This window comes from Carica papaya, chromosome 8, assembly GCF_054855325.1.
Source record: "Carica papaya isolate Zhongbai chromosome 8, ASM5485532v1, whole genome shotgun sequence".
Classification (NCBI taxonomy): domain Eukaryota; kingdom Viridiplantae; phylum Streptophyta; class Magnoliopsida; order Brassicales; family Caricaceae; genus Carica; species Carica papaya.
The window spans coordinates 24,502,280-24,527,045 of record NC_142316.1 but is presented as its reverse complement, the minus strand read 5'-3'; the positions used below and the strand labels follow the sequence as shown (position 1 = coordinate 24,527,045).

Genomic DNA, 24,766 nt, shown 5'->3' with positions numbered 1-24,766 from the left:
AGTGCATCCACGCGTGCCCAACACAGCAGCACAAAAACGTGTGCATAGGACAAGCAAGAAAGGGAAGTTGCTACGAGAAAGGGGATTCCTTCTCCAAGCAAGATTCTCGTAATTCCCACTCCATGATGGACTTGGTTTCTCATAAAAAAAAAAGAGGCTCACCAGCTCAGCCCAAAGGCAATGAGATTTCAAGCTCAAAAAATGGCTGAAAGGAACTTAAGGCCACGTGATTAAAAGGTATAAAGTAGCTTACGGGCCTGAGAAAGTGTTTGGCATTAAATTAGGCCTCGTGCAGGCCTAAAGAGAGTGTGCACTTGACCCAAACAGCCATGGGAGGATGAGGATAGCACATGGCACGCATGTGAACACCCTTGTTCACATGTGTGGGCCATCACATGTGCGAGAGGGATAGCCGCAACTGCGAGACTCTCTCCCATGTTAAAGGCCTTAATCACCTGTGAGGAAGCTTCCACCCGTATGGGAAGAAGTGTAGTCGAGGGATCTTTGTTTATCACATGTTTATATTCCTTTTTACAGCTAAACAAAGCATTTAACATGTTAGATAATTCAAGCGATGAGTTATCCATAATCGGCCAGGGAAGAAAAACATATCTAGATTAATATGTTATTATTTTATTTTATTTTAAGATTAAGATTAAGGTAGACTAGGCTTTAGATAGAATTCAAGTCTTTCATTTTGTTTAGAAATATACAAGTGAAAACCTATATGAAGGTCTCACCTTAGGCTGTTACAACAATTCAACAAGTTCAATTTAGTTAATAAAAATTTCAGTCTGATTCTTTACAATTAGTTTTGCTAATTTGTGAGAGTGAGTGTTCTTCAAGATAGGTTGCCTCAACCATCTTGACATAGAAAATCTGAATCGACTTATCGGATAAGTTGTGACATCTTTTTTATTCCTTATTTTAATTCTCAATTATTTTGGTTTGCATTCAAATTGTTGAATGCAATTCAAGTAGGAAAAGTTTAATTAGGGAATTAAGTTTCTGTATGGTAGTGTTTATGGGAGTTCATAATTAAGATATTTTGATCCAAGAAGGTCACGCGTTAAGTACATATAGCACGTACCCATTCACCATAATTCTCACATTTCAACTTAACTTGGGTAATATTTTTACCTTGATTGTCATTCGAAGTCAAGTATAGGAGGTTGGCATTTTCTTGTAAGAATCAATGCCTCCTTCATCTCCTTTTTTCCCATCACTAGCCACGATGATTTACATTTAGCTCACATTGATTCTGATACCATGAAAAAATCTAAAGTAATTTGGGGCCAAAATTTTTTAGCTCTTTTATTCCCATAGTTGGAAATATATACAGAGAAAAAATACACCAAAACTCCTAAATAAGGTAAACCATTAAACCTACCAAAACTACACATAGAATATCTTCCAAGAAAAGAAAATATTTACAGCTAATATGTAATCATCAGTTGTAAAAATTTATGTAAAATTTTAATGAATGAGGTATTTTCAATAATTGTATTTTGTAAGAATTTTATATTTCTAGTTCCTTAATTATTTTTTACCTTAATTTAATTTAAGAAAAAATATGATAAATAAATAAATAATAATGAATATAAACTGAATTAAACTTTGTATGTGGATATATATGTATATGTATATATATATATATATATATATGAATAAATATAGACCAAACACCACCCACTCACCCAGGCTTTAAAAAGAGGCGCTTTGGGCCACCTGGCGGAGGGAACCCAGCTAGCTGGGCAGATGGCAAACTCCGGTCAGCCCTTTTCCTTGGACTGTCAGCCACTCATGGCATCAATGGCCATAAGTGTTTGCCTGATAATAAACGGCCAAGATCTGGCCATCAATTCCTCATACAATTAGGTTCTTCTTTGTTTCCTTCTCCTTCAAAACTGGCTCCTTCTCTGTTTCTTCTTCTCCACTTCATTCAAAAACAAAAACACAGCAAAACAGAGCGAGAGTGCAGAGTAGGAAAAGCCTGTGTCTGTAGTGAGGTGCCATGAGTGCAGAAGGAAGGATTCTTCTTCCTTTTGGTCTAGGTAAGCTTCCTTTCATTTTTTAGTTCATCATTCTTCCATGTTTTAGCATCCAATAGTATGTTTCACAACTCCTCAGGCTTAGAACACTGTAACAAAGCTTCAACCGGAAGCTCTCCATCTACTTGAACAGGTAAGCTCTCGATTTTCCTAAAATTTTTCGTTTTGTTTTTTATTTCCTTTCAAATACGAACAACCTACAGTTAGAATTAAGTGTTAAAGACATTATGAATCAATTCCCAAAAGTAAAACAACTCCTAATCCGAAATCTAATTCGAAATCCTTACCCAGTTCTGCAAACACAGTTCCCGTGAGTTGCAGAGTCAAATTTTCAAATTTTCCAAAGTTTCCTCGTGCATTTAGGCTTCCGATTTGTGTGTTTAACAGGTAAGATGAGTGATATTCTAGCTGATACAAATATGGCATTTTTAGATAGCAATTCATGTGGTAATTCTCTTTAATATGCAAAATGAAGTGGTGTTTTAAATGGAAAGGGTGAATGAGTTCATTATGATATTTGATGATTATATGAATTGTTTTGAGTGATTTTAATGTTGAAATTTGATTCTTAATTTTAACAGATGAAGAAATGATGTTTTAAAAAAATGGGAAAAAGGAACGGAGACGGGCATATTTGTTTTTGTCAAGCAACCGGGCACCCAAAGTGGCGCTACAGCAGTACCTCACGGCTTTGCTGTGCTGGTTCGCGAAGGAGGTGTTTTTCGGGCACCCAAAATAACCTGGAACCACCTATGGCACAATGCATTTCTGCAGTAGTGCAGAGGAACTTCGGGCATCTGCAGATGCCAAAAATGGGACATGGCGGAGTGCCATTGCATGATTGGCATGCTTCCCTGGGCCGGTTGCCTTGGGCAACAGGCCAGTGGGTCGTGGCGGCCCGACAGGCATGAAATTATGCTGAGAGGCCTTCGCAAATGCCCACTGGGCCACGGGCCCAGCAAGAGGAATTCCTCTTGGGCTGGATATTTGGACAAGTTGAGCCTTTGGGAAAAATAAAAAATGAATTTTAATAAACCTGGAAATTAAAAGATATAAATTGTAATGGAAAATGTAAAAAAATAATAAAATAATAATATTAATAATGTAAATGCGGATTGAAACTAAATGTATTAATCAAGAAATTATAAACTAAAAAAAAACAACTGAACAAAAATAAAATAACTAAAATGATAAGTAGATTAAGACTAAATAATTGAAATATTAAATTCAACAATAATAAAATCTAAATAAAATAAATGATTAAAATATAAATGTTCTACTTAAAATTTAAGTGAAATAATAATAATAATTCAAATTTTAGTAACTAAATAGGGTTAAATTAAAAAAAAAATTTAAGAAAGAAAATATTTAATGGTCTAAAATATAAATAATAAAGTGTCTAGTTAAATCTAGTTTATTGATTTTTTTGAAGGAATATTGAGGTTAGTAAGGGAGCAAATAAGCTATGGGTGTTATTTTAGGTTCCAATTTTGTGACTGGATCGATTGTTATTCATAGTCATGGGGTTCAAGGACATAATTTATGGTGACTAGAGTAAATTTATGGGATGACAATATGAGAATACTGAGTAATTGTATGTATTTTTTTATGATATTGCATTGTAATTTATTGATTATGTTTCTATCCTTAACTAGTTAGTGACCTAGTACCCTTCATGGAAATAGTGTAAACAGTTGTGCGTATGGTTTTGTAATTAGAGACACATATATTAAATTTAATAACCAGTAATAAAACTTCAACGACAAATCTAGTCGTGTGTGTGTGTGTGTTATGTAAATACATTGAATACGGTATTGACCGTCTAGTGATAGTTGTATTGTTGTTGTTAAAGTTGTATGGTATGGAATTATGGTTTTATTGATATATCACTGTGTTATTTAATTTTGCATTAAGGAAATGTTTTCAAAACATATTTGTGTGATTATAATATTATTTATCTTACTGAGTATTGGAACTTACCCAAATCCAACTGGCTACAGATGTAGATTCTAACGAGTATGTTGAGGAACCTTGCTAAGATTCCTTTCAAGAAGATTAGTTATGGGAGCAAGGTATGTATTTTATTGAATTTTTAGAGGCTAGTATATTTTTTTGTATAGATTGTCTCTTTATTTATATATAAGTGTAAATATCTTGATGCCTCAGTATAGTTTTTATATTTTATATTAGGATATATGGTTCCACTGCTATGTATATATTTTTTTTATGTATGCTCTTTTGGATGTTAGTGTCCTATTTGATATCAAGACGTCATAGGTAGTATTAGAGCCGATTCTAGGGATATCACATGCAATTAAGGCCTAGGATTAGGTTTCCTTATAATAGAATACGATCTTATTAGATAAATTTGAAACCCTAGATTCATTATAAATATTCTACTTATTTCTAAGTCCTTTTTTCCTATAAATATGCTACGGGGAAGACCACTTGTAGAGAGACCTGCCATGCCCCCACTAGGGCAGAGTTTTTTAAGGCAATTAAGGCTATTTAGGATTTGGCTCATGTTATGGATCAGCAAGTGCGTCTATAATAGAATGTTGATCGTTAGCGTCCTAATGATGATCAGATTGCTCATAATAAGACTATTGCCAGTAGTATTTCTGAGTTCCGGAAGCTTAATCCACCGAAATTTGATGGTTGTCCTGATCCTATATTGGCAGAAAGATGGCTCATGCAGATAGAGAAGATATTCTCTATCCTTGATTTGACTGATGAATAAAAAGTTTCTCTTATTGTTTTTATTCTTGCTAGTGAGGCTAAACATTGGTTATGCCTCAAGCATGATACGATACCTGTTCTTATCACTTAGGACATGTTCTTTGATGCTTTCTATCATAACTTATTTCATATATGAGTCTGTGAGAAGAAAGAAGATGAGTTTCAGGAACTTAAGCAAGGCGGCATGTTAGTCAGTAATTATGTTGTCAAGTTTGTACAACTGTCCAGGTTTGCACTAGAGTTGGTCTCCACTAAGACCAAGAGGGTCCGACTATTTCTAAAAGGTCTAAGAGTAGACATCTATGACCGTGTGGCCATTTTTAGGCCAACCACTTATGCTGAGGTTCTTGACAATGATCAATTAGTAGAGTTACTTGCTGCTCGATTCAAACAAGTTAGTGGTTCTTGCTTCCTGATCAGCTGAAGAGGAAACAACCATATTAGGGTCCAGTTGACAAGCGACCCAAAGTTACCCCTATTAGTGCTCCAACTCCAGCAGCTACTAGTCCTATTTGTAAGTAGTGCAGTAATATGCACGATGATCGTCCCTGTTATAAGGCCACTAATGCTTGTTATAATTGTGGTCAGACTAGTCATTATATAAAAAATTGTCCCCAATCAGTTCGCAAGCCAGTGTCAAGGAGTCTTGTTTTCCATATGGTTGAGCCATATGCAAAGGCTGCATCAGTCGTCATTGAGAGTACACTTTCTATCTCTGACTCTTTTGTGTGTGCTCTTATTGATCATGGTGCTACTCATTCCTTTATATCTATTAAATTTGCTAAATATTTATATATTACTTTTGTACCTTTAGATAAAATTATAGTGATAGAAATATCAGTTAGGGATTTACTTGTATATAGTCTTATGTATAAATCTTGTAGAGTTAAGGTGGCAGGTAGGGAATTGTCAGTTGACCTTCTACTCTTAGATTTTTAAGGATTTGACGTAATCTTCGGTATGGATTGGTTAGCTACCTATCAAGCTACCCTTGATTGTTTTCATCAAATATTATCGTTTTATCCTCTTAATAGTGCACCTTACTCATTGTAAATAAATCGATATAATTAATAAATAATAAAGATATTTTGTTATGTATATTTTATGTTATAAATTAATAATTAAAGGTTTTCCCAAATGAAATTCAAATTACTAATTAGAGATTTCTTTTGGAATTAGGCTAAATGAATTTTGAACCAGACATTCGCAATATCCTAATTGTGAGAGATTTTTCGGATATCCTGATGAATTGTTGGGCATGCCTCCAGAAAGAGAAGTTGAATTCTCTATCGATCTATTACCTGGTACACTGCCTATTTCAAAGACTCCATACCGAATGGGTCGAGCTGAGTTGCTAGAATTGGCTAGTCAGTTGCAAGAACTTCAGTTTAAGGGGTTTATTCAATCGAGTACTTCACCTTGGGATGCTTCGATTCTATTTGTAAAAAAAAATGGATCTATGAGATTGTACATCCACTATTGTGATCTGAATCGGGTGACGGTCAAAAACAAATATCCATTACCTCATATTAATGACTTGCTCGATCAATTGCATGATGCGTAAGTCTTTTCCAAAATTGACCTACGATCCGGTTATCATCAAGTATAGGTTAAAACTGAGGATATTCTTAAGACGACTTTTTGATCCCGTTATGGACATTATGAATTCTTGGTTATGTAATTTAGATTGACTAATGTTCTAAAAGTCTTTATGGACTCATGAACTGGGTGTTCAGTCCAATTTTAATTAGTATGTTAGATTCTTCACTGATGACATGTCTACTCTCAAAATCTGGCAGATCATTTAGTCCATCTGGCACATGTCTTGGAAACACTATAGCAGAACAAACTATGTACTAAATTTAGCAAGTGTGAGTCATGGCTGGACAATGTTGCTTTTCTAGGACATATTATCTCTAGTAAGGATATTTCTGTTGATCCCTTCAAGATAGAGGCAATTCTTGGTTGGAAACGGCCAACTACTATGTCACAGGTTCGGATTTTTTTGGGTCTTGCTGGTTATTATTGATGTTTTTTGGAGCATTTCTCTAAACTAGCTACTCCACTAACTCGACTGACCCGGAAAGAATCTAAATTTGATTGAAACTCTAATTGTGAAGAGAGCTTCTTGGAGTTGAAGCGCCAATTGACCACGGCTTCTTTGTTGACCATTCCTGATTGCTCTGGTAATTTCATAGTTTACTATGACTCATTATGTCTAGGTTTAGATTGTGTACTTATATAGCACAGTAGAGTAGTTGCTTATGACTCTAGTCAATTGAAAATACGTGAGCTCAACTACCTTACGTATGACTTTGAGCTTGCGGGTATTATTTTCACTTTAAAGATTTAGCGATATTATCTTTACGGCGAAACCTTTGAGATATTCACTTATCACAAGAGCTCAGAATATCTCTTCACTCAAAAAGAATTAAATATGAGATAGAAACATTGGCTAGACCTACTAAAGAATTATGATTATACCATTTCATATCATCCTATAAAGGGAAATGTCGTAGCTGACGTCCTTAGGAGGAAGAGTTCTAGTTTTCTTGCTCAGTTGATGGTCTCTGAGTTACATTTACTCACAACTGTTGAGGATCCGTCCTTGGACACCACTAATGATGGTGCCTATATTGCCCACATGTAGTGTCAGCCTTACTTTGTAGAGAGAATTAGAGATTCTTAATCCAAATATCCCCAGGTCCTGAAACAAAAAGAAAATATCTCTCTCGGGGCTAAAATTGACTTTAGGGTTCTGATGATGATGTTGTTCGATTCGAAAATCAGTTATGGATACCAGAGAACTCAGAATTAAGACATGATATCTTGAGGGAGGCTCATTCCTCTAGATTATTTGTTCATCCTAATAGCACCAAGATGTATCATGATTTAAAATTCTATTTTTGGTGGCAAGGTATGAAGTGATATATCATGTACTTTATCTCCAAGTGTCTTACCTGTCAACAAGTCAAAACTGAGCATCAACGACCTAGTGGTTTGTTTCAGCCTCTTCTTATTCCTAATTGGAAATGGGAACACGTAACCATGGACTTTATTGTTGGATTACCCAGGACCAGTTCTGGACATAATGTTATATGGGTTGTAATCGACAGGTTGACTAAGTCTGCACACTTCTTGGCTATGAAGACCACTGACCCCCTTAGTCAATTAGCGAGTTGTATATTCGGGAGATCATCCATTTTCACAGCATTTTAGTATTTATTGTTTCTAACCGAGACTCTCGGTTTACCTTCAGATTTTGGTTTAGTTTTCAGGATGCTCTTAGTTCTCATCTTTCTTTTGATACTGTCTTCACTTTCAGATTGATGGACAATCTAAAAGAACAATACAAACGCTAGATGACATGTTGAGGGCATATATTTTGGATTTTGGAGGTAGTTGAGATAGGTAATTGCCTTTGGTAGAGTTTGTATATAACAACAGTTATTGCTCCAACATAGAGATGACACCCTATGAGGTGTTGTATGGTAGACCCTGTCATTCTCCTTCCTGTTGAAACGAAGTTGGGAAGAGACATTTGTTAGGACCCGACCTAGTTTAGGAAACTATTAGCAAGATTTCAATCATCAGACGAAATATTCTTTCTACCTAGAGTCGGTAAAAGAGCTACGCTGACAATAGGAGAAAAGATTTAGAGTTTGCAGTGGGAGATCACGTATTTCTCAGAGTTTCTCTGGTCAGGGAAATCATGAGGTATGGGAGACGTGGAAGCTGAGTCCTAAGTTCATTGGACCTTTTTAGATCTTGGAATGGGTTGGCTCTGTTGTTTATTGCTTAACCCTTCCTCTTCAGCTTTTCGGTATTCATGACATCTTTCATATGTTCATGCTTCATAAATATCATCGTGATCTAGCTTATGTCACTCCTATGAGTCTTAAGCACTACAAACTAACTTGTTGGATGAGGAATACTCAATTCATATTATCGACAAACAGGAAATAATACTGCGATCTAGTAGGATTCTTATGATCACAATAAAATGGCAATATTATTCTCTTTAAGAAGTAACTTGGTAGACTGAGAGTGCTATGAAAGATTTGTACTTAGGATTATTTTGATAAAATTTCAAAATTTGAGGACAAATTTTATTTAAAGGGAGGAGAATGTAAACACAAGTTCTAAAAATTTATGTAAAATGTTAATTAATAAGGTATTTTTATTTTGTTAGAATTTTTTTTTCTTAATTATTTTTTACCTTAATTTAATTTAAGAAAAAATATATTATAAATAAATAATAATAAATAGAAACTGAATTAAACTCTGCATATGGATATATATATGTATATATATATGTGTGTATATATATGAATAAATATCAAGCAAACACCACTCACTCACCCAGCCTTTAAAAAAAGGCATTTTCGGCCACCTAGCGGAGGGAACCCAGCTGGCTGAGCAGATGGCAAACTTCGGCCATCCCTTCTTGGGCTGTTGCCTACCATGGCATCAATGGCCATGAGTGTTTGCTTGATAATGAACGGCCAAGATTTGGCCATCAATTCCTTATAAATTAGCTTCCTCTCTGTTTCCTTCTCTTTCCAAACCGGCTCCTTATCTGTTTCTTCTTCTCCACTTCATTTGAAAACAAAAACACAGCAAAACAGAGCGAGAGTGCAGGGTGGCAAAGGTCTGTGTGTCCAGTGAGGTGAGCTTCCTTTCGTTTTTTTAGTTCATCATTCTTCCATTTTTAAGCATCTAAGAGTATGTTTCACAACTCCTCAAGCTTAGAACACTGCAGCAAAGCTTCAAACCCGAAGCTCTTCATCTGCTGCACTGTAACCCGAGACTTACACAACTAAGCTCTCGGTTTTTCTGCCATTTTCCGTTTTACTTTTTATTTCCTTTCAAACACAAACAACCAATAGTTAGAGTTAAGTGTTAAAGATATTAGGAATCAATTTCCAGAAGTAAAACAATTCCTAAATAAAAAATCTAATTTGAAATCTTTACCCAGTTCTGCAAACACAATTCTTGTGAGTTGCAGAGGCAAATTTTCAAGTTTTTTGAAGTTTTCTCGTGCGTTTAGGCTTGTAATTCGTGCGTTTAACAGGTAAGATGGGTGATATTCTAGCTGATACAAATATGGCATTTTTAGATAGCAATACATGTGGTAATTCTCTTTAAAATGCAAAATGAAGTGGTGTTTTAAATGGAAAAGGTGAGTGAGTTCATCGTGGTATTTGATGATTATATGAATTATTTTTGAATGATTTTAATATTGAATTTTGATGCTTGATTTTAACAGATGAAGAAATTATGTTTTGCAAAAATGACAAAAAGGGACAAAGACAGGCACATATTTGCTTGTCAAGCAAACGGGCACCCAAAGTGTCGCTGCAGCAGTACCTCACGGCTTTGCTGTGTTGGTTCGTAGGGGAGGTGTTTTCCGGGCACCCAAAACAGCCTGGAACCACCTATGCCACAATGCGTTTCTGCAGTGCCTTGCCGGTGTGTGAAGAGCAACTTTGGGCATCTGCAGATGCCAAAAATGGGACATAGTAGAGTGCCATGCTTCCCTGGGCCGATTGCCTTGGGCAACATGCTAGCGGGCCTTGCTGGCCCGACAAGCATGAAATCATACGAAGGGGTCTTAGGGGAAGCCCATTGGGCTATAGGCCCAGCAAAAGGAATTGCTCCTGGGTTAAATATTTGAACAAGTTGGGCCTTTGGGAAAAATAAAAACTGAATTTTAATAAATCTAGAAATTGAAAGATATAAATTGTAATGGAAAAAATGAAAAAAATTAATAAAATAATAATAATAAAAATGTAATTGTGGATTGAAACTACATGTAATTAATCGAGAAATTATAAACTTAAAAAAATAATATAACAAAAATAAAATAACTGAAATGATAATTAGATCAAGACTAAATGACAAATATTAAAATCAACAACAATAAAATTTAAATAAAATAAATTATTAAAATAGAAATTTTCTACTTAAAATTTAAGCCAAATAATAATAATAATTTAAATTTTAATAACTAAATAAGGTTAAATTAAAAATAAAATAAAAAAAAATATTTAAGAGTTTAAAATATAAATAACCAAATGTCTAGTCAAATTTGGTTCAATAATTTTCTTGAAAGGGTATGGAGGTTAATAAAGGAGCCAATAGATTCTTGGTGTGATATTGAGTTCTAATTTTGGGACTGGATTTAGTGGTCTGAGAACTCTAAATCGATTGTTATTCATGGTCCTGGGGTTCAAGAACATGAATGATTGCGATCGAAGTAAAAATTGTGGGATGACGACGAGTATTGAGTGATTGTATGTATTCTTTTATAATAGTATATTGTAATTGATTGATTAATTGGTGACTTGGTGCCCTCCATGGAAATATATAAGCAGCTATGCACGTAGGTTTATAATTAAAAAAAATCAATTATATTTAATAACTAGTAATAAAACTTCAAAGATATGTCTAATTTTGTGTGTGTGTGTGTGTTATGTAACCACGTTGAATACAGTATTGAGTGCTTAGTGACGGTTACATTATTATTGTGAAAATTATATAGTACGAAATTATGATTTTATTGATATATCATTGTTTTTCTTTAATTTTGTATTAAAGAAATATTTTCAAAGCATATTTGTGTGACTATAATATTGCTTATCTTACTAAGTATTAGAACTTACCAATCTAATTCCCCACATATGCAGATTCTGACGAATATGTTGAGGAACCTTGCTTAAATTCATTTCAAGGAGATTAAGTGTGGCAGTAGACTGTGTATTTTGTTGAACTTTTAAAGGCTAATATATTTTTTATATAAGTTATCTCCTTATTTATATATAAATACAGATAGTTTGATCCTTCAATCTACTGTTTTTGTATTTTATATTGGGATGTGTAGTTCCACTGTTATGTATATATTTCCTTAATGTCTGTTTTTTTTGGACGTTGGTGCCCTGTTTGGCATCAAGACTCACATAATAAAACAATATTTGCTTACACCTAAAGTCAAGGAAAAGATTATGTCATGTCTATAATCTTCAATAGGATACAGTGGTTATATACTAAAAAGAGAGTTAGAGTACTTTGTTAGAGAAGGATAGATTTACCATAATTTGCTTAAGAAAACTTCATTCATTTATATTAATGGTTTTTTTATATCACATTTCATAGCTTACCATCTTTTTAGGCCCTTCTTTCTCCTTATTGAGTGAGTGATTTCATGCACATAAATTGCATTCTCTTGTATATTCATCCCATTGGCAAAGATTGTCTAATATGGAGAAATGATCTTATGCATAATAAACTTCCAACAATGATGTTAAATATGGTTTTATATGAAACTGTGCATAATGATACAAGCCGAAACTGTTTAACCGGCTTTGCACCATCACCTTTGGGAATAAAAACTATGTTGGTATGATTTAATTGCTTAATAAATAAATCAAATATGAATGAAGGTTTGGAAAACTTCAATCACCACTTATTTGATTGTGTTCCAAAAGCATTGGGCTTTGGAGGCTCCAATACTTTTAAAAGCTAGGTAAAGTTCCTCTTCATCTAGGATTTTGGGCAAGTCTTCATTTTCTATTTAAGTGATGATGAGCTAAAAGAGTTTGTTGAGATTAGCAAGAAACGAGGGATTTTCATATTAAAGTAATTAACTATAGAAGTCGAAAAATTGCTTTGCAATTTCCTCGAGCTAAGCTTATTTCTATCCTCATTTTCAATGAGATTGATGATGTTTTTCTTCCTCCTCATGATTGTGGAGAGGTGGAAGAAGTTTATATTCAAGTTCCCTTTCTCAATCCATGCAACTTTGGATTCCTGCTTTCTCTTCTCTCTTGTGCATTTGCTATAACTCCAGCTACTTCTTCTTTCATATTTTCTATTATAACCTTCAGCCTGGACCTTTTTCAAACTCTTTCTCCGTCTTATCAATTCCTTTTGGGGAATGCTTCTAAAATAGTTTCTATTTTGAGACAAGAAAGCTTTCATGGTGTTTTTAATTTTTTTTGTGGCATTTGAAAACTTATGTCACCTTTTAAGTTCATAAATAATAAATTTTTCTATAGATGCATCGGTATTTTTTTCTTATTATATTTTAACATAAATTTACTAATTTAAAATTTTTTTTGAGATTGCTTATTTGAACTTTTTAAAGTTGTTTTAAGTATTTTGTTTTAATATTCTCGTAAACAAATATGACTTTTAATTTTTTCATAAAAAATATAAAGTTGTTAAAAGTGATTTGAAAAATCTATAAAATAAATATTTTATTCTTAACTTTTTTATTTAATAAATTTATTACCTATTCTCTTTATATCGATTTAAAATTTCAAACACATTTTTTAAGTAACCCCAAGTGCTTCCTTTTTTTTTTTTCCTTCTTAAATTTGATAGAGGCCGGGTCCTTAATGTTGTGATGGGACTCCATCCCACTTCAACATGTTTAAAACTTTAGAAGAGAAAAGATAGGCAACCTGACATATTAAAAGTACTTCATTGAAAAATGTTATATACAAAACAAGTCTGCCTTTAGTTTTTTATTTTTTTATTTTACCATCCATTCATGGAAAAAGAAAAATATATTACCAACTATGTATAGATAATTTTGTTCTAATTTACTATTCAAATTATTATTTTCTAAATAATCTACCATACAAATTATTAAGACAATCTAGTAAATATACAAATTTACAGGTAATAAATAAATCACTTTAAAACTTGTTTAGCAACTACATGAATTGTCTCAAAATTAAAATAAAACATTCTTGTCAACATAAAAAGAAGCATCCGAACAATGTTGACTTCACCTAAAGAACATTCTTAAATTGATTTTCCTTTATTTTATCTCTCATATTTATCAAGCTTCCTTTACCCATTATATTAACTGCTTCCCTCTTCCCTTTCAACTTCCAAATATACACACAGATCATGCAGATAGCTTCCTTGAAGCTCTCCAGAGTGCAAGCTAGCCTCCGCCTGCCGTATACTCATCCAGTGTATAATAAGACATTTTCTTTGAACAGTAACACAATATAAAATCATGGGAAAGCTAAGAAGTCACAACCTGTTCATAATCATATGTATTGTATACATCGTTGAATAGCTATTGAGGATCACTGTGCACATAGGTACAAGCAGAAAAACAACATATTTATCCTATATCTTTATCATTTGCACTCCACTCTGAGATTGCATAAAATTATTTTCATCTATGCTTGAGAGGTGAAAAAATAATTACTAGAACACTGTCTGCGTCTGTTGCAGCAATCATATCGGCCATCAGATGGATCACTGATTTTTGAAAGACTGCAACAAGAGCAATTGGCGTGCACAATTAAAAACCACCAAGTAAGCATTAGCTGAAAAGTTAGTAGGTTAGTTATGGTAACAAACCTCAAGATTCTTTGAAAAATCTTTCACCTGCTCAGCAAGTTCTTGCCTTTTCCGAGCAGCTGCACCAGACCCACCAGCATATAAGACCAAGCAAAATATCAGATAATAAGCACCTCAAAGAATGCAGCAAAAGGTACAGTAGTAATCACACCATTACAGAAACTTACCTAAACTTGAAACATCTTCAATCTTCTTCGAAGTCCTCACAGCAAATCTCTGGAATGCAGGACTGATAACAAAATTCACATAGTGAGCTTTTGAAACCATTTTCGACTGTCAATAAGCTGATACTTTTGATGTTCACCCGTACAAGTTATTAATCAACAAAAAAACTGGTAACAAATAAATCACCAAGATCTCCATGAAAAGCTTTATTTCCAAACAAACTGGGATAATACTGGTCATTGTGATAAGAAACTGATTCCTAACAAATCAAAATAGTCAACTTAAAAACTATACTATAACAAATACTGACAACCAAAAAAGAAAAGTATTGTAACTATATTAAGGAAAAAAGCCCAGAGAATTATTACAGTTACAACTATTCAATTAATACTGACAAGTTTTCAATCAAGAGGCTCCATACAACAACACATTAAAAGAATCAAGCCAAAAAGAAGAAACTTCTCAAGCTTATATGGTAACTGCAAAATCATTTTCTGGTTATTACAAGCCTACGAAGAATCATTGGCAAAAGAATTTGAAAAATCACCATATATGGTATGTTTAAGTTCAGGATATAAATATCATGAACCAGAACATTGCATCTAAAAACAAAAAAGGAAAATAAAAGGAAAAAAATCAGGTTTATGTATGTTATTTTAGCAGTCACTTGGACAAACACTAAGAATCATCAATAGCAAAAAAGAATTTTGAACAAAAATGGCCAACAATCACGATGTACAGAACGTTTGAGACAACCAATCTCCTGAACCAAAAGACTGAACACAAGTGATTGATTTTTCTTTTCAAAAAGGACTGAAAGAGCAAACTTCTTAACCGATCATGTATATTGAAGGGTTCATTTCCAGAGGCAGTACAAGCCCAAACGAGGCATTATTGTAGAAACTTGATTTTTGAAGAAATACTATATTATCAAAATACTATATTATCTTTGATATAAAAAGAAAAATGTGTTTAATAGTAAGATTACATACAACTGCTAATATCGAGAAAACATATATCATCATTAACCAAGAGATTGTGTACAGAGAGATAAGGGATAGGAACATAAAACAAAAACAGTAAGGAAAAAGTAAAAGCTTCAGTCCTTGTGTAGTTGCGGTCATTTCCATCATCACTACAAGCCTACGAAGAGTCATCATTGGCCAAAAAAGAAAAAATGGGAATACCCACCATATATGATGTATTATTGTTGACAAAATGACATTGGACATAGTAAGAAAAAGAACACAACAACTCAGTCCCTCATGTGATAATTGTTGCAATCATTCTGTGATCAGTAAAAGCCTACAGAGAGTCATAATTGGCTAAGAACTTGAAAATAAAAACAGATTGCCATGTAAAATTGTTAAGATCAGTATAATGAACTTTCAATTCCACATGGAAGGTAAAGAGCACAAGGGAGAAACAAAAGCGAAAAACAAAAAGGAGATTGAAGTTGTACTACTTCAAACTTTTCTTAAACCTCATTGACTACAAGTGCATTTATGGCACCAAAGGGGGTACCGCTCATATACAGGAATTTACAAAGACGTCAGTGTATCAACGACATCCCCAAAATCTTCATCTCTAATGATGTCATACCCCAATACACAAGACCCAAAATATTTAAACTACCTATCACTAAATTTGTATCTATCTATTTCTACTCCCTCAAAGGCTCTATAATTCATTTCTTTCCAAATGACCCAAAAATTAGTCAAAGGAATAATCTTTACAATATTCTTTGTAGAGTGAATCTCATCCCAAACCCAAACGTCAGCCAGCACCGAGCCCGAAGAGACCCACAGAATACCCAATAAGTTATAAATCATGCACCACAGCTCATACACCACTGAGCAGCTTAGAAGTAGGTGGCAACAGGTTTCCTCGGCCTCTCTGCACATGAAGCAGCAATTAGGATTAAACCCCTCTTTTGTAGTCTGTCTAAAGTCAGCATGTGTTCCCTGCATGCCTCCCAGCCGAAAAAAGCAATTCTCGGAGGGAGATTGGCTTTCCAAATCTGATTGTGACGAAATGTATACCCGCTGTTGGAATCCTTATCAATAATCCATTTATAATATGATGACACAGTAAACTCACCTTTTTTATTCAGCCTCCAGATAACATGATCCGATTTATCATTAATTTGACAATGTGCAATCAATTCCAACAACTCCAGATAATCCCCAACTTCCCAGTCATTCAGATTGCGTGTTACATTAGCCTACCAAGAGCAACTGCCATTCACCAAAGAATAAGCACCCTCAACCCGCATATTTTTATCCTGTGCAATTGCATACAGACTTGGAAATCTGTCTTTTAAGCAATCCCCATCCATTCATTTATCTTGCCAAAACCTGATGATATTGCCTCTGCCTAACTGCCACTTATACATTCTTTGAAACAAGGCCACCCCTTCTTCATGTTCTTCCACAGGCCTAGTCCATGGCCCCTTCTGTCTAAACCCCTAACACCTTCAAGTGCAGCCCCACTCCATCTAGCATCAATAACCTTTTTCCATAGCTTTCCATCTTCCTTCATGTACTTCCATAACCACTTGCCTTTTAGTGCCATATTCATTTCAACAAGAGATCGAATCTCAAACCTCCCTCTGTTTTCGATTTCTTAATTTTAGACCAGCTTACCAAGTGATATTTTTTCTTTCCTTCTCCATCACCCCAAAAGATGCGACTTTGAATGTTCTCCAACCTTTTAGCAATGCTACATGGGATGATAAGAATGGAAAGATAGTAGATGGGAAGGTTAGCAAAAGTGCTCTTTATGAGTGTAAAGCTACCACCTTTTGATAGAAACTGTCTTTTCCATCCCCCTAATTTCGACTCAAACATTCACTGTAGGATCCCAAGTTGTCTTATCTTTGAATTTTGCCCCCAATGGGACACCGAGACATTTGATAGGTAACTTGGGCAGACTTGCAATCCAATATTTTAGCAAAACAGTCGCCATCATCGTTGTTCCCCACCCTAACAAGTTCAGATTTTTGGAGATTAATATTGAGACCTGACACACCTTGAAAGCACAAAAAAAAACTCTTGAGATACAGCAGACCCCTCTTTTCAGGTTGGCAAAACAGCAGTGTATCATCTGCAAAAAACAAGTGTGAAATCTCTATTTTGTTGTCCCCTCTGCCAACAGTCACCCCTCTTATCAGTCCAGTCCGTCCAAGATCTCTAGCTCTGTACATCAGTCCATTTAAAGTCTCCATGACTACGATAAACAATAATGGAGAGAGTGGATCCCATTGCCCTAAGCCCCTAGAACCTGTACAGAATTTGGAAAGCCCTCCATTAATTAAGACCGCAAAAGATGAGGTAGACAAATACGCTTTCATCCACATCCTCCACTTATGCCCAAAATCCAACCTTCCCAACATGTAGTCAACAAATTCCCAGCAAATATGATCATATGCCTTTTCCATATCTAATTTGCAAATCAGGCCATCAATTTTATTCATAACCAGCTCATCAACCACTTCATTTGCCACAAGTATTGCATCTGGAATTTGTCTCCCTTCTACGAATGCATGTTGGCATTCATTAATTACCTCACCCAAAACTCTTGCAAACCTAGCTGCTAAGACTTTTGCAATAATTTTATAAATGCACCCCATCAAACTTATAGGTCGAAAATCATTGACATGCTTCGCCCCCTTCTTTTTCGCAATCAATACCAAAAAAGAGGCATTAAGGGACCTAACAAATTTCTCATTCAGGTGGAATTCTTTAAATACATCCATAACATCATCTTTAATCACATCCCAATAAACTTGGATGAAATTCATATTGAATCCATCCGGACCTGGGGCCTTGTCACCATTGCAGCATTTTAGGGCAGCAAGCACCTCCTCTTCAGTGAAAACAGCCTCAATATTTTTCTTGTATTCCATGCTAATATTCTTGAAGGCTAAACCATCAAGTCTCGGTCGAATCTTGAACTCTTCTTCATATAACTTTTTAAAGTGTGCCGTGGCAGCCTCTCTCATCTTTTCATTCCCACTGTATTTCACTCCCTTCACCCACAACTCATCAATATAATTGCATCGTCTTCAGTGGCTTGCTAAAGCATGAAAGTATTTAGTGTTCCTATCACCCTCTTTTAACCATTTCTCCCCAGATTTCTGTCTCCATGTCTGTTTTTCAATTTTGGCCTGTCTAGCCACCAACAATTTAGTTTCATCCTGCCTGCGCAAATCTTTACAACCAGACTTTCACTGCTTTCTTTATCATCCAAATCCCCTAATTCCTTCAGCAAGCTGCCCATATATTCCTCTTCCTTTCTCAGTTCCACCTTAGTCCACTCTTAATGTCATTTTTAAGCATTTTCAATTTGTGCGCAATTCTGAAAGCAGTACCAGCTACCTCATAACCATTCCACTTCTCCTCCACCAATGCCCTGAATTTTGACTCATGCACCCACCTATTGTCCAGCTTGAAGGGAACCGGACCCCACTGGATACCATCAGTGGAGAGACAAATGGGGTAGTGATCGGAAATAGCACGTTGAAGCAGAGTCTGTGTAACACCAGGAAACTGAAGGAGAATAAAAGAAGAAATGAAAAATCTATCAATTCTGGAACAAGAAGGATTGATCCTCTGATTTGTCCAAGTCCATGGCCCTCCCACAAGCGGAATATCAGCCAAACCAAGCTCCTCCATAGCTTCAACAAACTCTATAGCGGTATGAGTCTCAAAGTTACCACTGTTCCTCTCCTCTCTTTTCATAATCATGTTGAAATCACCACCAACTACCCAGTGACACCCCCATTTCATTTTACAAATTTTTAACTTTTTCCATAAAAGTTCCCTCTCCTCCTTATTGCCTTTACGGTAAATCCCAGAGAACACCCAATCCACTCCTCCCCTGCAACTCTTAAACAAAACAGACAGAGAGACCACCCCAATCAGAACATCTGTGCATCAAACACGATCATCATTCCACATCACCACAATCCCCCCGTAGCTCCTTAGGCCGGCACACAATGGCTGCCAATACTCCCTAGTTTCCAGAAACTTTTTAATAAATTACGGTCAAGTGATTTCATTTTCGTTTCCTGAAACAGATAACAGATGCCTTCCATCTCCCCAGACAACTCTTGATCACTGTCCTCTTCTTAATGTCCCCTAACATTCAAAGACACAATTTTGTCAAACATCAAACTAAATTCTGTTATAGATTCCGGCTTCCTCCACTTCCTTCTTTCTCTCATCATAATTCACAGCAAATTCTAATCTTTTCAGCTCTCTCGGAATTCCGCTCTCGGCTTTTTTCTTCCCTTTTGTCCCCGCTTTCTTCCATCTTTTTTCTCTCAACACGCCTTTTATATATTTCAGAAAAGAAAACAAATACCTTATCTTCCATCCCATCTAGTGATACACCCATCATCTTTCTGAACTTTCGAATATTTTGTAAAACCCAACTCGAATTGCTTTCATCTGCTTGCCATACAGGGGCCTCGGACTGGAAGAACACACTGATCGCTTTCTCATTCTACCACAACAATTGTCTGTTCGTTGCCGCTAGGGTTTTTCTCTTCCTCCATATCATCCATGTTTTCAACCTTATTTTCTGACAACTCGTCTGCCATCCCGTCAAGTAAATTTGCATCATGTTCATTGAACAGTCGAGCAAGCATCAACTCCTCATTGTTGATTTCATCTTCGCCAGCCATCCCAGCTACATCTTCCTTACACAGCATATTCCCCAATATAAGATCTTTTGAAGTTTTCTCCCTTTTTGCACTCAAGGGCTCACCACACACAGTTTTGCTACCAACGGGCCTCCAAACAGGCATAAGAACTCCATTTTTCCTTCTCGGCCCATCCTCCATCAAACCCGTAACCTTAATACTTTTGCCTTTCTATTTACGTGTATATCGTCTCATGCCCCTCAACCCAAAAAAAGTTGGGCCAGGTCCATTAAAACCATAATGCTTTGGGCCACCCTCCAATAGTTTATGCAGGCCAGGTCGGGTTATCTGTCTACACCTATCCACATAATTCATGGATCCAGTTTGCCCTACCCGTGAATCACCTTTTCTCACAAAGTTGAGCGCCGCTGCGTAGCTTCGGCCTTCCCCTATCGCTTTGGAATATTGGATCGATGCTCCGCAATATGGACAGCTAAAGTAAGCCAAACGATGTTCATCCCGAACCAAGGTCCTCTCACTTGACAAAACCACCTTCCTCTCTGAACAATTTTTAGAGTCCAGATTGACAACCTTTCGGTTTGCCAATTCAAAGGCAGCCACCATGAAAAGCCACAAACCTCTTCCCTGATACCCATTTGGTATAAAAATGTGCCTCGTCTTCCTTTCCCAAGATTCCGAGATAAGTAGATACACACCCCTCCTATTATTTCCAAAAGAAATCCAAAAGTCTCGGTTGTGGCCTCGAAAATGTCTCGCCCATGGCATCTCAATGTTGTACCAGTAAAACTCTTCGAGAACCTTCAACAGCCATTCAACTTCCACCTTTCCCAAAGATATCGAAGTTCGGAAGCCTCTACCATTCTCACAAATTCGCAGTCCATCCATTTTCCTTCCCTCGCTGACCAAATCAAAAGATTTATTCTCAATAACCAAGAATCTCCAGTCATTCTAGGCTCCCATGTTGACCTCTAGTCTTCGCATTAAACCCTACGCACCTCGCTAAACAGATAAGGATTGGTCGGCCATAATAACTGACCCAAACTGCCCTAAGCTTGTTCTTGTGTGTTTATAATGAATTAAAAGAAGTTGGAAATCTGATAGAAAGAAAGGATCTGTTTTGGAAAGTTAGGGTGAGTGAAGATTAAAGAGAATTTTTAGAGAGAGCCATCTATAAATGGTAAACACACACTGGACCTGAAAATGTTGGTATCTGGAGCTTATTTTTCTTCATCAAGCAATTCATTAACAAATAAATTATTCACAATGACTACATGTAAAATCTATCATCCAAGTTCATAACTCATTTGAAGTCGGCATGAAACACGTCTAGAAAGCATGAGATCTCCTACTTGATCAAATAACAACAAAGTAACAGCAGCAATAGGCAAACAATTATTGAGGGAATCATACATAGATTGCAAAGAAACAGGTGGATAAATTGTTAAGGTAACAAACATAACTGTTCTTCAGAGAGAAGAGAAAACACAAACAAAAATATCCAAGAGTTGAAGAATATTCTTCCAAAAGTTAAAAAAAATCATAATTGAGATTTTTGGATTTGGATAGCAAACCAAAATGATTTGTTTAGTTCCCACCACCTTAAAGGATGCTCAAAACAACTAATCCTCATTTCAACAAAAGAATAGCTCAACTTCAAAACCATCAAGTAGTAAGCCACAAATATAAATTATTAACTTGCAACTGACTTTCCATCACCAATTATTAGTAAAATATTAACCTCAATTGTTCCAGAGCATCATAAAATCAAGCAGACTAATTTCAGAAAACGTATATCATATAACGTATCCATATTTTTTTTCGAATATATCATATCAAACATGGATATCCATATATAGGAAGAAAATTGTTATTACTGCCAAGAATAGCATGCCAACAGACTCAGTCAACCTAAAGCCATTAGTTGCCATGTCTACTACCGCCACAAGAAAAGCAGAGCAGCTTTAACAAACTGATTTGGGAAATTTGACAGCTTTATTAACATGTTTTCTTTTAATTTCTGCTCAGTTATTTTCTATGATTTCTTATCTCAAAAAGTTATTTTCCATGATTTCAGTTTCAACCACCTTAAATGGATAGTCAAAACAACTAATACTGTTTCAAGAAAAGAATAGAAAACTTCAAAACCATCAAGGGTAATCCATATAAACACAAATTTATAATTTGTTAGTCACTTATAGTCCATCTCCATCGTAATAAAAATATTAACCATGATTTTTTCCAAACCATTATAAAATCCAGTAGACTTATTTCAAAAATACATATCCTACCAAAAGTATCCATGTATAAGAAGAAAATTATTATTACTGCCAAGAATAATATGGCCATGGACTCAGTCAACCTAAGGCCGTTTAGTGGCCATGTCTATAACTGCTGCAAGAAAAGAGGAGCAGCTTTACCCAACTGATTTGGGTAATCTGCCCGTTTGACCTATATTTATTGTTTTTGAATTTCTGTTCAGTTATTTTATATTATTTCAGTTCCTACTTTGATATCATGTGATATTTTTATGTTCTGTTTCTTTAGGTGGCAGTTATCCGCTTTCTAGGAAAAGTGCTGTTGTACATTCTGTACTTAAAGACATTTCCCATGATGAATGAAAGTAAGAGAGTTTTTATCCAGAAAAAGTGTGAGTTTCTTGCTAAACTTAGAGATAAAAGAATTCTCCAATTAGCCCTTACTAACTGGTCAAGCTAGGTCATATACAGGAAGAAAAGCAAGTAAACATTCACTTCCAATTTTTGAGTTATATGTTGACGGATCATAACTTGATCCCTACTACAGCCTCTAACAATTTGGCAGCAGAGCCAATCGTTATGCATGGAAGATTTTCTCACTCTTCAACAACAATTTGATACATTTCTAAACACGTATCAAGAGGATCCAACTACAACTGAACAATTAAGCTCTGGCTGCTACAGTTGCAAGAGCTGCCCTTTAAGTTGCCTATAAAGAGACGTGGCCACTAAATGGATTTGACCGAATACTATTCTCGACAGTCATATAAAAATAAAGTAGAAATAAAAAAGAAAGATGAAAAAAAAAAAACCTTTTGCAAGAGAAACATCTTCTCAAAATTTCCATTGCCATGGTATACAATTTATGCCACAAACCAGAGTCTGTTTGAAGATTTGAGATACTTTTGCTTAAAGGAAATGAGCCAATTACAAATGAATTGTTAAACAGCCAAAGAAAGAAGCTTCCATCAGCTAAATTAAAATATTTATCTATATATATATATATATGTGTGTGTTTGAGTATGTATATACGGGATGAGATAAGAAAAACAGTTACCTATTAGAAAGGCTGTTGACAAGAACCTCATTTACGAGATAAGATACAACTCTGTGCATGAAATTCCCTCCTGCCATGATGTACCTTCACTAAATTCCTGGGTAAACGAGAAAACAATCAAATGTATGCAAATCAAGGAAAATATGGAAGAGATTCAACAAAACCCTAAGCCTCAAACTCCAAAAAAACTAAATTAAAAAATGATACCCTCTTCTCAATAACAACTGATTGCTCTACTAAACAATACATTTAAAGAGAAAAATAAGAGACAATAAAGGTTAGAAATGGGAATAAAACGAGTTTTTCTCTTTGGAAATTATACTGACTTCACAAATTTTTAAAGGTGAACAGTGTTTTTCTTTTATGCAACTGAAAAAGTTTCAAGAAAATGCTCTAGATGATACCGATGAATCAGATTGTAATGAAAGTTTAAAGTAACAAAAAATGACCAAACTTGATTGTTTATAACTTTCATTTAGTTACAATCACAAACCATGAAGTTATATCTTTAATCAAGAGCTTCAGCTAAAACAGAAATTAAATGGTGTCTTGTACAAAGAACCAAGTAAGTTAACCCAAACTGATCTAATCATGTCCTTTTATCAAATGCACAAATAAAACCATGAAGTTATCTCATGTCAATTTATGAAATAGTTGATCTGCCGGCCCGTCAGAGCCCATCTTTTATAAAAAATAAACCCTGTGCTATTCTCGACACATCCAAACCGATAACAAACAATCATAAGAAGAATAATGAAAAGGAAACAGAAAAAAGAAAAAAGGGAAAAATAACACGAGGAAATTCATAAACGGGTCCTGTTCTAAGCCTCTTTTACCTTTTCTTTTTTTTTTTTCGAAAATACACCTCAAACAGCCTTGCATAAACAGAAATAGGAAGACAAACAAGGATAAATGAATGATTAAGGCGTTACCTGCTGGAAGGAACTAAAATCCCTAACTTCAAGGAGAGATGAACTTGCGATACGATTGTGATTTCGGCGAGATTCTGTTTCCTGGACTCGCTGAATAGTGGTCAGACTCGTGAGATGCCGCAGCTTTCGGGTGTTTCTTCGCAGAAGGAAGACGGGCAGTATGATAGAATGCGGGAAGGAAGCTTGAAATAAAAAGGAGCGTCGAGGAGAACGAAGATGACGGAAAGGGTTGAAGAGCGGCCCAACTTAAAATGATTAAGAGGAGAAAAATGGTATGAATCAATTATTTTTATTAGAAATTACTTGGGCCGGAATATAATAAAAGCAAATTCGGAAATGGGCGTTTGAGGAGTGTTGGGCCATTGCCCCAAATAAAAGATGAGCTGAGTAATAATTAAATTTAAACCGGAAATTGGGTATAAAATTGGGAATGGGCTTCATATGATTATTAAGAGATCAAAGAAGTAAAGAGGGGAAAGATATTATGATCATGCGTGATTAAATTAAAAAGTACT

The 24,766-nt window shown here is 35.3% G+C and overlaps 1 protein-coding gene and 1 long non-coding RNA gene across 8 annotated transcripts; one reads left to right on the top strand and one right to left on the bottom strand.

Annotated features, from left to right (window-relative positions):
* The first annotated feature begins 1,733 nt into the window (after nt 1-1,733).
* On the top strand, nt 1,734-11,771 carry LOC110820963 (uncharacterized). 4 transcript variants are annotated; one of them, XR_015814055.1, is made up of 6 exons: nt 1,734-2,054; nt 2,131-2,184; nt 2,343-2,438; nt 2,633-2,766; nt 4,052-4,123; nt 11,480-11,771. It is a non-coding gene; the product is annotated as an uncharacterized LOC110820963 (long non-coding RNA). The 4 variants fall into 4 exon arrangements; XR_015814057.1 differs by lacking the exon at nt 2,343-2,438 and having other exon boundaries at nt 1,738-2,054; XR_015814056.1 differs by lacking the exon at nt 2,633-2,766 and having other exon boundaries at nt 1,739-2,054.
* A 2,048-nt stretch (nt 11,772-13,819) lies between these two features.
* On the bottom strand, nt 13,820-24,517 carry LOC148252744 (uncharacterized). Of its 4 annotated transcripts, none has more exons than XM_088209286.1 (6): nt 24,252-24,517; nt 23,320-23,416; nt 23,075-23,170; nt 14,342-14,403; nt 14,175-14,233; nt 13,820-14,087 (listed from the first exon to the last, which is right to left on the bottom strand). In XM_088209286.1, exons 2-6 carry the CDS (start codon nt 23,394-23,396, stop codon nt 14,070-14,072), a joined length of 312 nt encoding a protein of 103 aa, XP_088065412.1. In that variant the 5' UTR covers nt 23,397-23,416; nt 24,252-24,517; the 3' UTR covers nt 13,820-14,069. The 4 variants fall into 4 exon arrangements, with proteins under 4 accessions (XP_088065412.1, XP_088065413.1, XP_088065414.1 ...); XM_088209287.1 differs by lacking the exon at nt 24,252-24,517 and adding an exon at nt 23,724-23,794; XM_088209288.1 differs by lacking the exon at nt 23,075-23,170 and having other exon boundaries at nt 24,252-24,509.
* Nucleotides 24,518-24,766: the final 249 nt, after the last annotated feature.